Source organism: Ylistrum balloti, unplaced genomic scaffold (assembly GCF_031769215.1).
Source record: "Ylistrum balloti isolate Yb309-2 unplaced genomic scaffold, AGI_CSIRO_Ybal_v1 Utg369800, whole genome shotgun sequence".
In the NCBI taxonomy this organism is placed as follows: Eukaryota; Metazoa; Mollusca; class Bivalvia; order Pectinida; family Pectinidae; genus Ylistrum; species Ylistrum balloti.
The window spans coordinates 165,278-178,142 of NW_026781978.1; the positions used below are offsets into that span (position 1 = coordinate 165,278).

The following is a 12,865-nucleotide window of genomic DNA, read 5'->3' on the forward strand; positions in this document are numbered from 1 at the left end:
TCTAGTAGTTGAAATACCCTGTCTTACCCTAAATAGGATCAGTAAATAATTTCTGGTGATAATGATAAATGGTCCTAATCCTGAACAGTTTCATATGCTCTGTTAATTTCGTTGATAAACGTGGCTATCAAGATATCTTTCTTATCAATTCTGGTTTCGTTGAGCTCTTTATAGTGGAAATTATATTACATTCTACATATGCACCCTCTTGTTACATCCTCAATTTGGTAAACTATGAGCTTGGTAGGGATAGGAAGAAACCTCTTGATAAGGTTGAAAAGATAGTGCAAGATGATGTATTTCAAAAGATTGGTGATTATCAAGTTTTCCACGGCTGGTAACCTTTATACAACATTTTTACGTTATGAGCGAAGGATTAAAATGTTAGCAAATGAAGTAACTAATGTTTCCAGATCATCTGATCAGATCAAGATATTAGACATCCAGGCAGCAGGGCTTAATATAATGGTAATGACCTATAGGCAGCCTTTGGAAATGGTCACATTTAAGAATAATGAATAGCTTTCTGTAGACTATAAAACACATTCAAAACGATCAATCCTCTCTATTATTGGGAAATTATCGACTGTTTGTTTAGTTCAGTCACCGTTGATGACTTATCTTTCATTCAACATCGCATGGTGGCATTATCGATTAATGAACAGAAGACATTTAATCTTGTGCAGGAAAGATTTTCAATTCAAAGTTGAGATGTCTGAAGATCTGCAATCTATCAACAAACTGATTGAGTCCATTGCTTGGGTTGTTTATTACAAGGGGTAACTCACACTCCGGATATGTGCCTCTCTGGCTAGACAAGGCTGTGCAGAATTTAAAACAAATGCTACAACAATCTGTTGTATCTATGTGGAACCTTTCATTAGGTCATTTGGAATCATAATTCTCTCGAAATGTATGGATGCATTAACAAATTTCCGTTCTGTAAAAAGTCCAGTATATCCCATTGATGTAGCATCTCGTTGTTCCTGAAACAAAGAGACAGGATATCAAAATTGTCAAATAACATTAGATACCATGGCAGGAGATGTGACATTGGATGTTGCTGTCAGAATAACATTGAGACTTTCGATAATTTGTTATAACTCGCAGTCAGTCACAAGTTTATTACAATCAGAAATGCCATGTTCAGCGATCGACTTTTAAAAAACATAAATCTTCCCCCGTTTTTTGTTTGTTGGTTTGTTTTGTTTTGCTTTTGTGAATAAACATTTTGCAATCAAGGGAGTCAATATAAAAGCCGAGAACCAATGCCTACGATTATTTAATCATGTAAGATGTGTATGACTTGAGTTTGGGAGTAACAACGAAAATTTTATCCAAAGTATTGAGTGTCGGGTTAACTGTAATAATCACCATAACAACCATGCTGTGTTCTCTCTCTTATAAGAGATATGATGGTCAACCAGGTACAGCAGGTTTGGTGATACTTTTGAAATGGTGTCATTAAATTCTGGTAAAGCTAGCAGCACGACAACGAGCATAGATCTACCTATACCATTGTTCCCCTACCATGAAGGAACTCCTCCTCCTTGTGTGATGATCTTATGTACTACCGGTATCACCTAGTTCATCTGAACGTTTGTAAATGGGTGGGCAAATAAATGATACTAACACAATTTATATTGAAGAAAGAAGTCAGTAGGTTTTGATGTGATTGATTGCTTACATATTTTAAGGTAACAACAGGTAAACAGATTAATGCAAAAGGCTTAGGATACTAATACATCAACTAGAGATTAAGAATTCTTTATGTTATGAATAGCAATAGATATTGGACTGTCTATAATAGATATTCAAATAAGGTTACAGAGGATAAATATTCGGTGAACTTTAATTTAACCCCCCGATATCCGTCACACAGTCAATATATATATATCCTTTAGCCATATACTGTCGAGAATTTCAGCATTACATTAAGTACACATTGTACTTTTATATGTCATAAGATAGAATAAGAATATATATAACAAAATATTTAAGTTGTTCATATTACAACGAAGTTAAGAGTAATTAAAACATCCCTCGCTTGATTATCATGTTAAGTCCCTCTATATAGTGACTATTTTTTGCAGCTTCCAATATAATATATTGCTCATTTCATTTACCTTTCATTCACCTGGAAAGTATAATAATGGTTTAACATTCTGAAAGAATATTTATGAACATTTTACAAATTCTGTTTTTTTCTTTAATGCCGACATCAAAACAATGCTCTAGATTGTTGTAAATGAGAAAGATAAAGAACTAATTTGATTTTGATCGCAGACTTAATTGCTTTAATATCGCATCAATTTGTATTACTGTCTGACTGTGACAACCTGTGGCGTTTACTTGATGGAAGTGTTCTATATTCAAGAATTTGCTCTCATTATCACAAATTTCACACAATCACACCATCACATAATTATTACAGGTATGTATGATATATTTCTTATTATTTAAGGTTTGTGTGGTAACGGGAGTGCCATTCACAACGGGAGAAAAATCAAACTGTGACTGAATTCATTCTTGTCGACGATAGGTTGCCTGAGTCCGGAAGTGGGCGTTCCGACAGAAGACAGCGTTCCGAAAGAAGATAACAACTACTCGGAACCCATACCATTTTTAAGTATAAAATAACAACGATGTAGCAATTCCATCATAGTCTAGTGTAATTTTATAGGTTACTACCGGCGGTTTGATAACGATTGTGTTATCCGTCTGCTTGTGATAATAGATGTGAAATGATTCATGTTTGTCACAAAACTTTCGATGATTTACAGATTTTAGTTTTCACATATCATCTTTAACACTTTTGGAAACTGACTGGTTTCACCTTCATCAAATGTAAAGACACAAGTACCGCAAAATTCACATACATAAGAATAATTCCTTACAGTGATTATCTGTCATCAGTTACAGTGACAAAGCCATGGATACACACTCCTTCAATAACTCTTCTCAAATGGCGGCCAAAGACTACTTTTCCCTGGACGATTCCGACTCGCTTGTGCTCTACCAGTTGGCCCGCGTAATGACCATATATGTACAGCCTGTCATCTGTATTGCCGGACTAACTGGCAATGTTATATCATTATTTATATTTCTATCAAAGGACTTACGAAAAACGTCATCCAACATCTACTTAGGTGGACTATCGGCATGTGGCTCTCTCTTTCTAGTAGCTCTGTTCCTGGTTTGGCTAGAGGTAACTGGTTTCAGACTTGTACACGAGCCAGTTTGGTGTCAGAGCATTGTGTTTGTGACTTACGTCTGTAGTTTCCTTACCGTGTGGTTTGTGGTATGCATCACGGTAGAGAACTACATATTCACATTTCATTTGCAGAAAGCCACATATTTCTGTACAGTTCCTAAAGCAAAGGTTATTGTGTCTACCGTGACGGCCATTGGAATTGTCATTTATTTGTTTGTGATGTGGGCGTCTGGAGTCGTTGTTGTGAGGGGGCACAATATATGTACAGAATCGGCCGCTCATCCCCGGATCACCGAGATCTTTACATACATTGATACCGTGGTAGTGTTGGTTTTACCTTCCATAATACTGGTTATGCTGATTGGTGCAATTCTTATCAAACATGTATGGATAACAAGGTCAGAAATACGGACACGCCTGTCAAAAAAGGAGAAATCGCTGGTAAAGATAACAAGAGTGCTGCTAGCTATAGGAATTAATTACGTAGTACTAAGCGCGCCTTCCTACATCAACAAAGTCCGCTTCATCATTATGACAGCCTTTACGGACATCCGTCCTACTATCACCGACCGATCGTTAAACCAAATCTTTCAGATCATATTCTATATGACATTTTGTGTGAACTTTTTATTCTACATCTTGTGGAGTGTCAATTTTAGGCGAGGACTCAAGCGATTGTTTCTTTCTCACAAATGCTGTCAGCACAACACAAAATGTGAGGGTAGTCGGCAGCGTATACTGCGAGACTTAACGTGAAATTGGATTATTGACTGTGGTCCTCTTCAGTTGTTTCCGGTGAAAAGTGAAAGAACATTTGTTTTTATTGTTTTTAACACTTGCGTTTTCACAAACATTCACAACATGAACGAAAACGTGCAGACACATGCTAAAATATGATTTATGTTTGTGTCATATGTTGCCTCAAAAAAAACGAATATACAAAGAATGTGATTTACTTTTTTGTCGGCCTCATCGCATTCCTTGGTGTTGATATTGTTATTTGATTTCATTTCCCATGGTGAATGTGATTTTTTGTTGTTTCATTTAAAATACGAATTGAAAATAAAATTTCAGTACAAAGCGGTTATTGTTTTTGTCCTTTAAAAAATTGTTTTAAGACAGCGCTTTGTCTTGTTTTGTCGGATTATTTCGTCTGTTGTAACACTAGAAAGCTCAATATATATCGTATTTTCATGAGAGAAATAAACAAAGCGAATAAAAATTCGTTTGACATACCGTGGACATGATATATGTACAGCTCAGTGAGTTTATTACCCAGTACATCTCATTTTAGTGACAACTATGACATGATGCTGTATGCTATGCATTCCTCATCATCTCAGACAAGGATATGAATCCGACTTGCTAGCAAGTCATAATTAAAACTAAAACATGATAAAATTTTAAAAAAAACCCAAAAAAACAAGGGTAACAAGGGAAATGACTGACACGGAATCGAATCCCTTAGAATGGTGTAGAGAAAATAGCATGTTGACCTTTATGATGTGAATCTGACTTACATATATAACATGTATTAAGCGGAAAAATGACACCATAACCTTTAGGCTGTAAATCTGATAAAATAAACGATAAAATATAATGAGGCATCACTGACAGTGACAAGGAACGGAAACCTCAGAAATCCGTGGACGCCATACCAATCTGGCATTTTTACTACAACCGAAACTTAGATAAACATATTTTCACAATTCTCAGAAAGATAAGCATAGATACGACGAAAATAAGAGGCGAAACCAGGCGTTTCCTAAAAAAAATACTCATTTGCGGTAAGGTCAAGGAGATATTTATTATGTTTAATGTGCAGCTTGTTTCGCCTCTTATTTTCAGCAAAATGAATATTTATCGGCAAAGAAATCCTTTATAAGTACAAGGACAGTTATTTCAGTTGGTTAACTTATTTTGTTTTCCAACGTGGCTGAATCTAATAAAGAGTTTTTCAAACAGGTCACAAACACCTTTTAAAGTCCTTTAATTCCACTTTCAGATATATTAATAATGCCTTGTCTTTAATTAACAAGATATGTATCTACCACTCCCATCCTATATTCCCATCATTGTTGGAAACTAAGGACACGACACACTCTTCTACATCAGTCGCTTATATCGATCTTTTCATACAGTGTAACATGCTCACCATTCCACCAAACAGTTAGATTAGCGTGCTAACTGCAATTTTTGTGTTGTGAATGTTCTATTTCTGGATATCAACATGCATGCATTCGGTGTCGATGCTAAATCGATATTCGAGGGCTTATTCCCAATATCACGGCTTCATGCAAGATGTCGACAACGGGGACGGAGAGATGCAGGATGATGAAGATTATTGGAATTTTTAAGGTCGTCATACATTTTAAAATCTTACAGGAAAAACTGTTCGTATGATTAGATATTGACTCCTTGTTTAAACACATGAAGAACATATATAATTATAATTGTTTAAGGTATTAGGGATGTAGTGGGAAGAGATGCCTTTGAGGCATCTTTTTTACAAAGTTTTATGAGTTTCTGTCCGAAGGATTAAACGATATAAGTATATATATTCCTATACCCTAATGTCCTTGATTTACTCCAAAAACTAAGAGGCTACACTATTTAGAATGACAATTTCTGGAATGTTAATGATATTCTCTGAATGTTTTATTTTCCAAACTGTTTTGATTTTTTCAAATGAAATAATTGTATTGTTTTTGAAGTTAATTTTTGTTAAAACAGTTAAAGGTTGATGTCTAAGACCTGACCTTGCTCAATAAAATACGACACTTTTTCGACAATGCCAAAAACTGTTTTGTTTTCAATAATATGATGCCAGTGAAAAATACGATGGAATGAATCAGCCTAAAAATAACAGCTATCTTTTAAGTTTGTCAATTTTTATATGGAAAGCTTCCATTCACAATGTTGTTAAACTGACAAGTCTAGCTACCGTCATACTAGTCACTAATTAGGGCGCAACGAGGGGTAAACAACACCGATAAACTTTTACTGTGATAAATCAATATGATTTTGAAATAAAAAGTTTCAAATGTCGAATTTGAGCTATTTAAAAAGAGAAGAAAAAGATAAAGTGTATATATGTGCATATATTCATCAAAGTGATCCATTCCCCACATGTGAAAAAAATTAACTTTCTTTGCACAATCGATCGTACTGGCTCGAAACTGGTTGATGACATCCCCCCCCCCACTTTCCAACTTTTGCTAAAGCAATAGTCGAAGACAGATTGTCCGTTGCACGATTGCCAACACTGAGTTCAGAAAAAATATGATTCTATACCATAAATTGAATGCTTTAAACTAACTTAGTTAACAACACAGTTTTAGAGTGTATCGTTAGTTCTACCAAAGTGACGAATTGTGTTAGACATAATGGCAAGTGGCAGATAATCACAAACTTTCGTGATTTCCCAACAGCGATAGTTAGTGGCTAGGTATACTAGTACCAGACTGCAGGCAATGTAAATCTGCTAACTGTAGCTCCGATATGCACCCACCAATATTAACGTTTTTGGCAGATCTGGATCCTACTTGTTTGGTACTAAACTAAAGTTGTCATCAACAGACAGATCTATTTCACTGAGGTTGTACTTATATCTAAGCCTACTTGTTTCTATACCAAGGTAATTGGGGCGAATTATTCCTTTTTCATTCATTTTCTTTCTGTCAAGAATAGCTAGTGACAGTGTTCGATGTATGTCGATATGAACCGAAGAATATCCTTGTAGAAAAAACTTATGAATATCCGGATTTTGACAAGAAGTTCTTAATTACACCTCTAATACCTTAAATAAAAAATTCAATTCGCTGATATACGAATGCTGGCATGTAAATTTCTATATAATACAGCTATGTTTCAGTTGGTTTTTCTTTGCATTTCCCTAATCATTTCTTGTGAATCTCCGAACGCTAGCGAGCAAAGTAATATTGATGATACTGGGATGACGTGATTGTATTTCAGAAGATTGTACAAATGTCGCGCAAGTAAACAATACCTTTCAATATATTTTAGAATTAAATGTAGAAGTGCTAAATAATGGATTTAATTGCATCTTTCATAGACTTTTCTCATTCTGTGGTTAGTCAGTGTTAAAGGCCTCAATTTTGAATTATAAAAGGCGATCGATTAAAATCAAAATTGATCGAAATCTCAAAATTAAGATGGGTAGATGTACTAGACTCATAATGAAATAAACTTTCTAATTTTCATATATCTGACACTTTCAAAAGATCGTCAAGTTCATCTGTTACTCTGAGTCGTATCAATAGTCAAATAACTAAAACAGTAAAATGTGCCATTCTGGTTTCAGTATATCTCGGGGCCTATACATCTACTTGCAGTCTTGAAGGTGTACAAAATACACACACGTGAATAGCACATGTAAATACAAACTGAGAATCAGATACAGTAAAGCCAAATAATCATATTGTGTCATTCAGTTGTTTAGTCCTACAGTGAACTGTTAGTGATGCCATAAGGCTAAATGTTGAAATCTAACCAGCGACTGAAAGAAATGTGAAAATCTAGATGGGGAAGTGCACTAGCCCTAAATTAATTCATTTTTGTCATTAAAAGATTTCAAATACATGTAAAACGCTTAATACCCAACCATTGTTGTCAGTAATCTATAAAACACATTCCACGTTTTTGATAAAGGAATACATTTTGTTGATATTATATCATCCGATCCTTTATTGCATAAACTTGTCATTTGCTAAAGCAATCCATAAGCGAAGAGGTTTTTTACCACTCATACGAATGTTCATCGGAACATTTCAACCGGAAACCAATTTATCTTAGTGCAATGAGCCGTGCTGTCATATTTACTTTTTGTATCGATTGTATTCAGAGGGGTAGTAAATTGTTAACAACGGCATGAATGTTTATCTGTATACATGTAGCGACTAGATATAATTGCCACAATATTAATGAGATGCTATAACGACTGTTGCTAGGGTAAACGTCTCTGAAAACATTAATATGTGGAATAGTAGCCGTGTAATCTGTAGTGAATATCCTTGTTTGTCGTAAAGTGGAAACTTGAGCGCAGTTCATGGTAATCTGTTATTTAAGTAAGCTGTACTATTATCTTACTTGTGTGTTTACTTGTTCTCGGTAGCATGTTTGGACGGATTACACATATATGATTAGTGAAAGACTGGTATCAGCAACACTGTATTAATGCTCTATCACAATGATTTAATCGGGAAATTGTTTAATTCTTGTTTTTTTCTCAATTTTCGATCGTTAGAGGGTCTGCAATATAATATATGCATTATATATATGAACAGTGTAACCTTGAGAAATAGCAACATTGCTGATTTATATGATAGCAGGGATTCAGAGTATTATACATTTGACATCATTTTATAATGTTAAATCTCTATAGCGTTAGTGAACATTTCCACCCTTTACTCGTCCATGATCGAACAGTTTATCTTAGTGAAAAGGAACTGTGCTGTTGTATTTACATTTTGTATCGATTGTACTTTGAGGGGGAGGGGTAAAGGGGATGGTACAAGTAAAGTAATGTTAACGTTTTTATAGGTATTTGCTTGTGTAGCGCCTAGCGATATCTAAAATTGTATTTAATCCAATAATGTAGTGATGGTTCCTAGACAAAATAGTAAACCTTAATCAGTGGAATATATGTCAAGCAAAGTGTAGTCATGTGATTTGTTGGAATCAAAGGAATACCCGAGTCTGCAGTAAAGTTGAATCCTGTTAACAGTGACCTGTTGACCTATACTTCTTCAGGGGCTTGGTCTCTGAGTATGCCTACAGGACTAAAAGTGAAGAATATCGTCATGAACATGTTAAAAATATTATCGAAATCTTAGAAACGGTTTTTAGTCGTCATAATGCCATCATAGTGTTATTGATTACTTATTGTCTGTGTCATTGTCAATACATCATATGCAACAACGCTATAACATCTACACAACAATTATAGACGGAAATAGGATTGCTGTCTTATGCAATTTTTTTTATCTGTTATGATCACAAAAATAACAATCCAAACAACCATTCTATTACCAGCAACAAAACATGAAGTGAATATATATATGAGTAAGAATAATCGCAGAAGCTTCTTAAATAAAAGTTAAGTTTACGTCAGTTTTTTTACATAGCATCCTTACTGAAAATTACATCTCCGACAGACAAACCTTTATCATTAAATGGAAATGCTTTGTACCCTTTATTGAATCAAAAAAAGTAGTCGACATGCGGAAAGAACCTTTAATCAAAGTCCAACTTTATGAAACGAGGGTAAAATATGAATGGAGGAATTATTTACACGAGGGCAATTGAAAAAAAGGTACTGTGAGAATAATACATGACCCGGAAGGGTAAACATTTTCCATTTTTGTCGACGAGCAAGCATTGTAACATTCTGAAATGAGAAGAAGGTCAGCAAAAATACACAACGAGCATCACCTGCAGTTTACAGCAAACAACGGGGACAGACTCCATCAGAAATAATTGTACATGAGACACACAAGAAAATAAAATGATATCGAAAGCATGCTTGGATACTGAATCAACTATAAAATGTAAAATGCTCAAACTCGTCGCGCTAATTATACAGCTTGTCGGACAGTTCCGTTGTAGGAAAAGATCAAATTAAGCCACTAATGTGAATATATACAACAGATATGATAAAAAATGCCTTTTTGTGTTGATTTATCTTTATCTAAATAAATGTAAAGAAAATGAGGACTTCTTTTCACAACGTAGTTTCTTGACATTTCAGAAGAACAGAGAAATTAAGTTGGATTATATAAAGACTATAAAGACTTCAGTCGAAATTAACTCAATTTAGGCGTTTTCATGTTTAGTTACGTGTCATACTGGTTATGCTGACCAAACATGTATAATAAAGTAAACAATGTACGGACACGTCTGTAAAAAATAAATAAAAGTATATCGTCATTCTAAATTTCACGAGTGCTGCAAGCCATGAAAATCAATTACGTGGTAGTAAGTGCGCCTTCCTACATCAACGAAGTCCGCTTCATCATCATGACAGCCTTTACTCAAACCTTTCAGATAAAAAGAATACCCAACAGAGCCTGCTGAGAGATGATAACGATGTTCTGTTCTGCATTTCCGATGAAATCATAGCCTATTCTTTTTCTTACATGAGGTTACAACCAAAGACATTCAATTAAAATTAGCGGCACTGACTAACTGCGCGAAATCCGGATTCACATTAGTTTCTATGGTAACCTTTCTATTTTTTCATTTCTACCTGTGTAATCATATTATTACCGAATTTATATTACATTTATACATCCACGATACTTCAGGAGCTACGCTTACTTTCGCTCTCTGCACACAGGACATTTCCTGGCAAAATTAAAGGCACAATCGACGTTACTTGATTGGTCGCGATGGGATTTCAGAGGAAAAAATCCGAACAACCGCAGACTGATACGCTTCTTTGAAGGTTACGAAGAAGTGCCACGAAACTTCAAAGCCAGTTCATCATGCTGCTAGGGGATCACAAGATTCTCGTTTATCCACAAGGTGTCGCACATGGAGCCTTCAAGTTGGCCTTGAAATTGTTCTAGAGGTACAGAGAGCAGTAGTAAACGTAACTTCTGGAATGGAAATATTTCTGGATACGATATGTTTTTATGTTGAAGACGAATGGGCTTATATTGTGGTTTTCTTGGTTTTTGTATCTCAAAGGAGGAAACGAACGTAGATATAATAATTTTGCAAAATTGTTTGACATTAACTATGGCTTAAATTTCTACAGGAACACAAGGTGGACAGAGTTATACTAAATCATCCTTACATGGATAGGAACAGCAGCATCAGGGGACGCTAACATCTTTTGCTGTTCATAAGTAATGACCACTAATCATCGTATAACTTCTGTTGTGACACTTATATATGTAGCCACCAAGATATACACACTAATTGCATATGTCTTTCTTGAAGACAAATTAGATGTGATTCGCGACGTTATATATAGCACCTGTGAAAACCCCTCTTGCTATTTTTCAAGATTTTTGAAAAATGTATTTGTGTCAAATAAAAAAGTATGCCATTACTTTTCTGTTTTTGTTATTTGTATCTGTATTTTGAATTCAAACGCTTGTTCATCTGAAAAAGTAATTATTTAATTACTATTTAGCTATAAATCTTATGGATTATATAAAGGGAAAAATAATAGTGAGTAATCTTATATTTTTTGTACTTTCGCTTTCCAACTACCAATGTATTCTCGATATACATATATATACATGCTATACACTGTTATATCAATAATAACAGAGGGTGATTACTGACACGTTTCCTCCCCGAAAGAGCGGATGTTACTGTTAACGTTGATAACGTTTTGATAAATATCTGTAATCTAACGTTGTGATATGTTGTTTGAGGTCAGATGGTAGATATCTACCAAAGCGTCAAAAACATATACCACGAAGTCAGATGGTAGATATCTACCAAAGCGTCAAAAACATATATCACGAGGTCAGATCGTATATATCAAAAACTCAACAATACATATATATATATATCACGACATCGCTTACCACTGGTTATCTGGTTGCTTAAAAGTTAATTAGAGTATAACTGTAGTTTTATAAAATCACATTTTTTTTTTTGCTGTCACGGGACAATAAAGAGCGTGAAAGGCAAATGAAGTATTCAAGATATATCAGTGTGACCTATCGCAAATTTGATGCAGTAAAATGATAAATAATGTTCCTAATTTTGAAAATTTTCGCTTACCACTGGTTATCTTTTACCAGGCTTTGAACAACCGCGCCAAAAATATCTGCCAAAACGTCAACAAAAACAACAATAAAATGAAAATACCAACATGTCAACATAATCATCTTCAAATCTCAAATTTCATAAAACTAGGACAAAATTGAATAAAAGAAAGATTTACACAGAGACTCCTGAAAAAGTATAAGGAGAAAAAACATGTGTTCCCGAAGAGTAAGCTTCATCGACGACACCCGCCATGTAAACCTTGGTTAAGCCAAGTAAGTAATGACATGTTCTCAAATGAAAACAAGGTATACCACAACGGAACCAGCATGCAAAGTAACGAGCATCAAACAAAAAGTAGAGTATTTCTCTATGAGATCACTATAACGACCATAAAACTTTCATCGACCTGCATCTTTTGAAGTCCTGTCTTACGAGTTTGTCCGTCAGTTGACGACTTCTAACACTTCGTGATAATGGAAACAGGTCATTTAATATCGAATCAGCTATGATATGTAAATGCCATCGTGTGGGGTGAAGGAATATTAATATCCAGAAATGGAAAATTCACAATAGGGAAATTGAAATCATCACGTTAATAATACAGCTTGATAGAAAGATGTTCATGTTGGTTTCGTTGTAGGAAAGGACCGAGATAAACAGCTGATGTAGAAATGTGTGTTGTGTTTGACGTGGTCAATAAATTTCTTCTTTTTATTGACAAAACGTCATCAATATATCTGAAGGGGAAATGAAACGTTTTTGCAAGGCCTTTGTGACCTGTTTTGATGAGCTCTTCAATAGATTCAGCCGCGTATGAAAACAAATACAAGCCAGCCAACAGGGGGTTGCAGTCAGTTTAAATAAGTATGTTAATAGATCTTACCGTCAGACTCGACCAAG

The 12,865-nt window shown here is 34.8% G+C and overlaps 1 protein-coding gene across 1 annotated transcript; it reads left to right on the forward strand.

Moving 5' to 3' along the window:
• The first annotated feature begins 2,932 nt into the window (after positions 1-2,932).
• LOC132544476 (somatostatin receptor type 4-like) lies at positions 2,933-3,970 on the forward strand. Its single transcript, XM_060208074.1, has one exon. It carries the CDS (start codon positions 2,933-2,935, stop codon positions 3,968-3,970), a length of 1,038 nt encoding a protein of 345 aa, XP_060064057.1.
• Positions 3,971-12,865: the final 8,895 nt, after the last annotated feature.

Excerpts from the sequence above, each read along its gene's own strand:
- LOC132544476 (XM_060208074.1), top strand. The coding sequence starts at position 2,933 with ATGGATACACACTCCTTCAATAACTCTTCTCAAATGGCGGCCAAAGAC.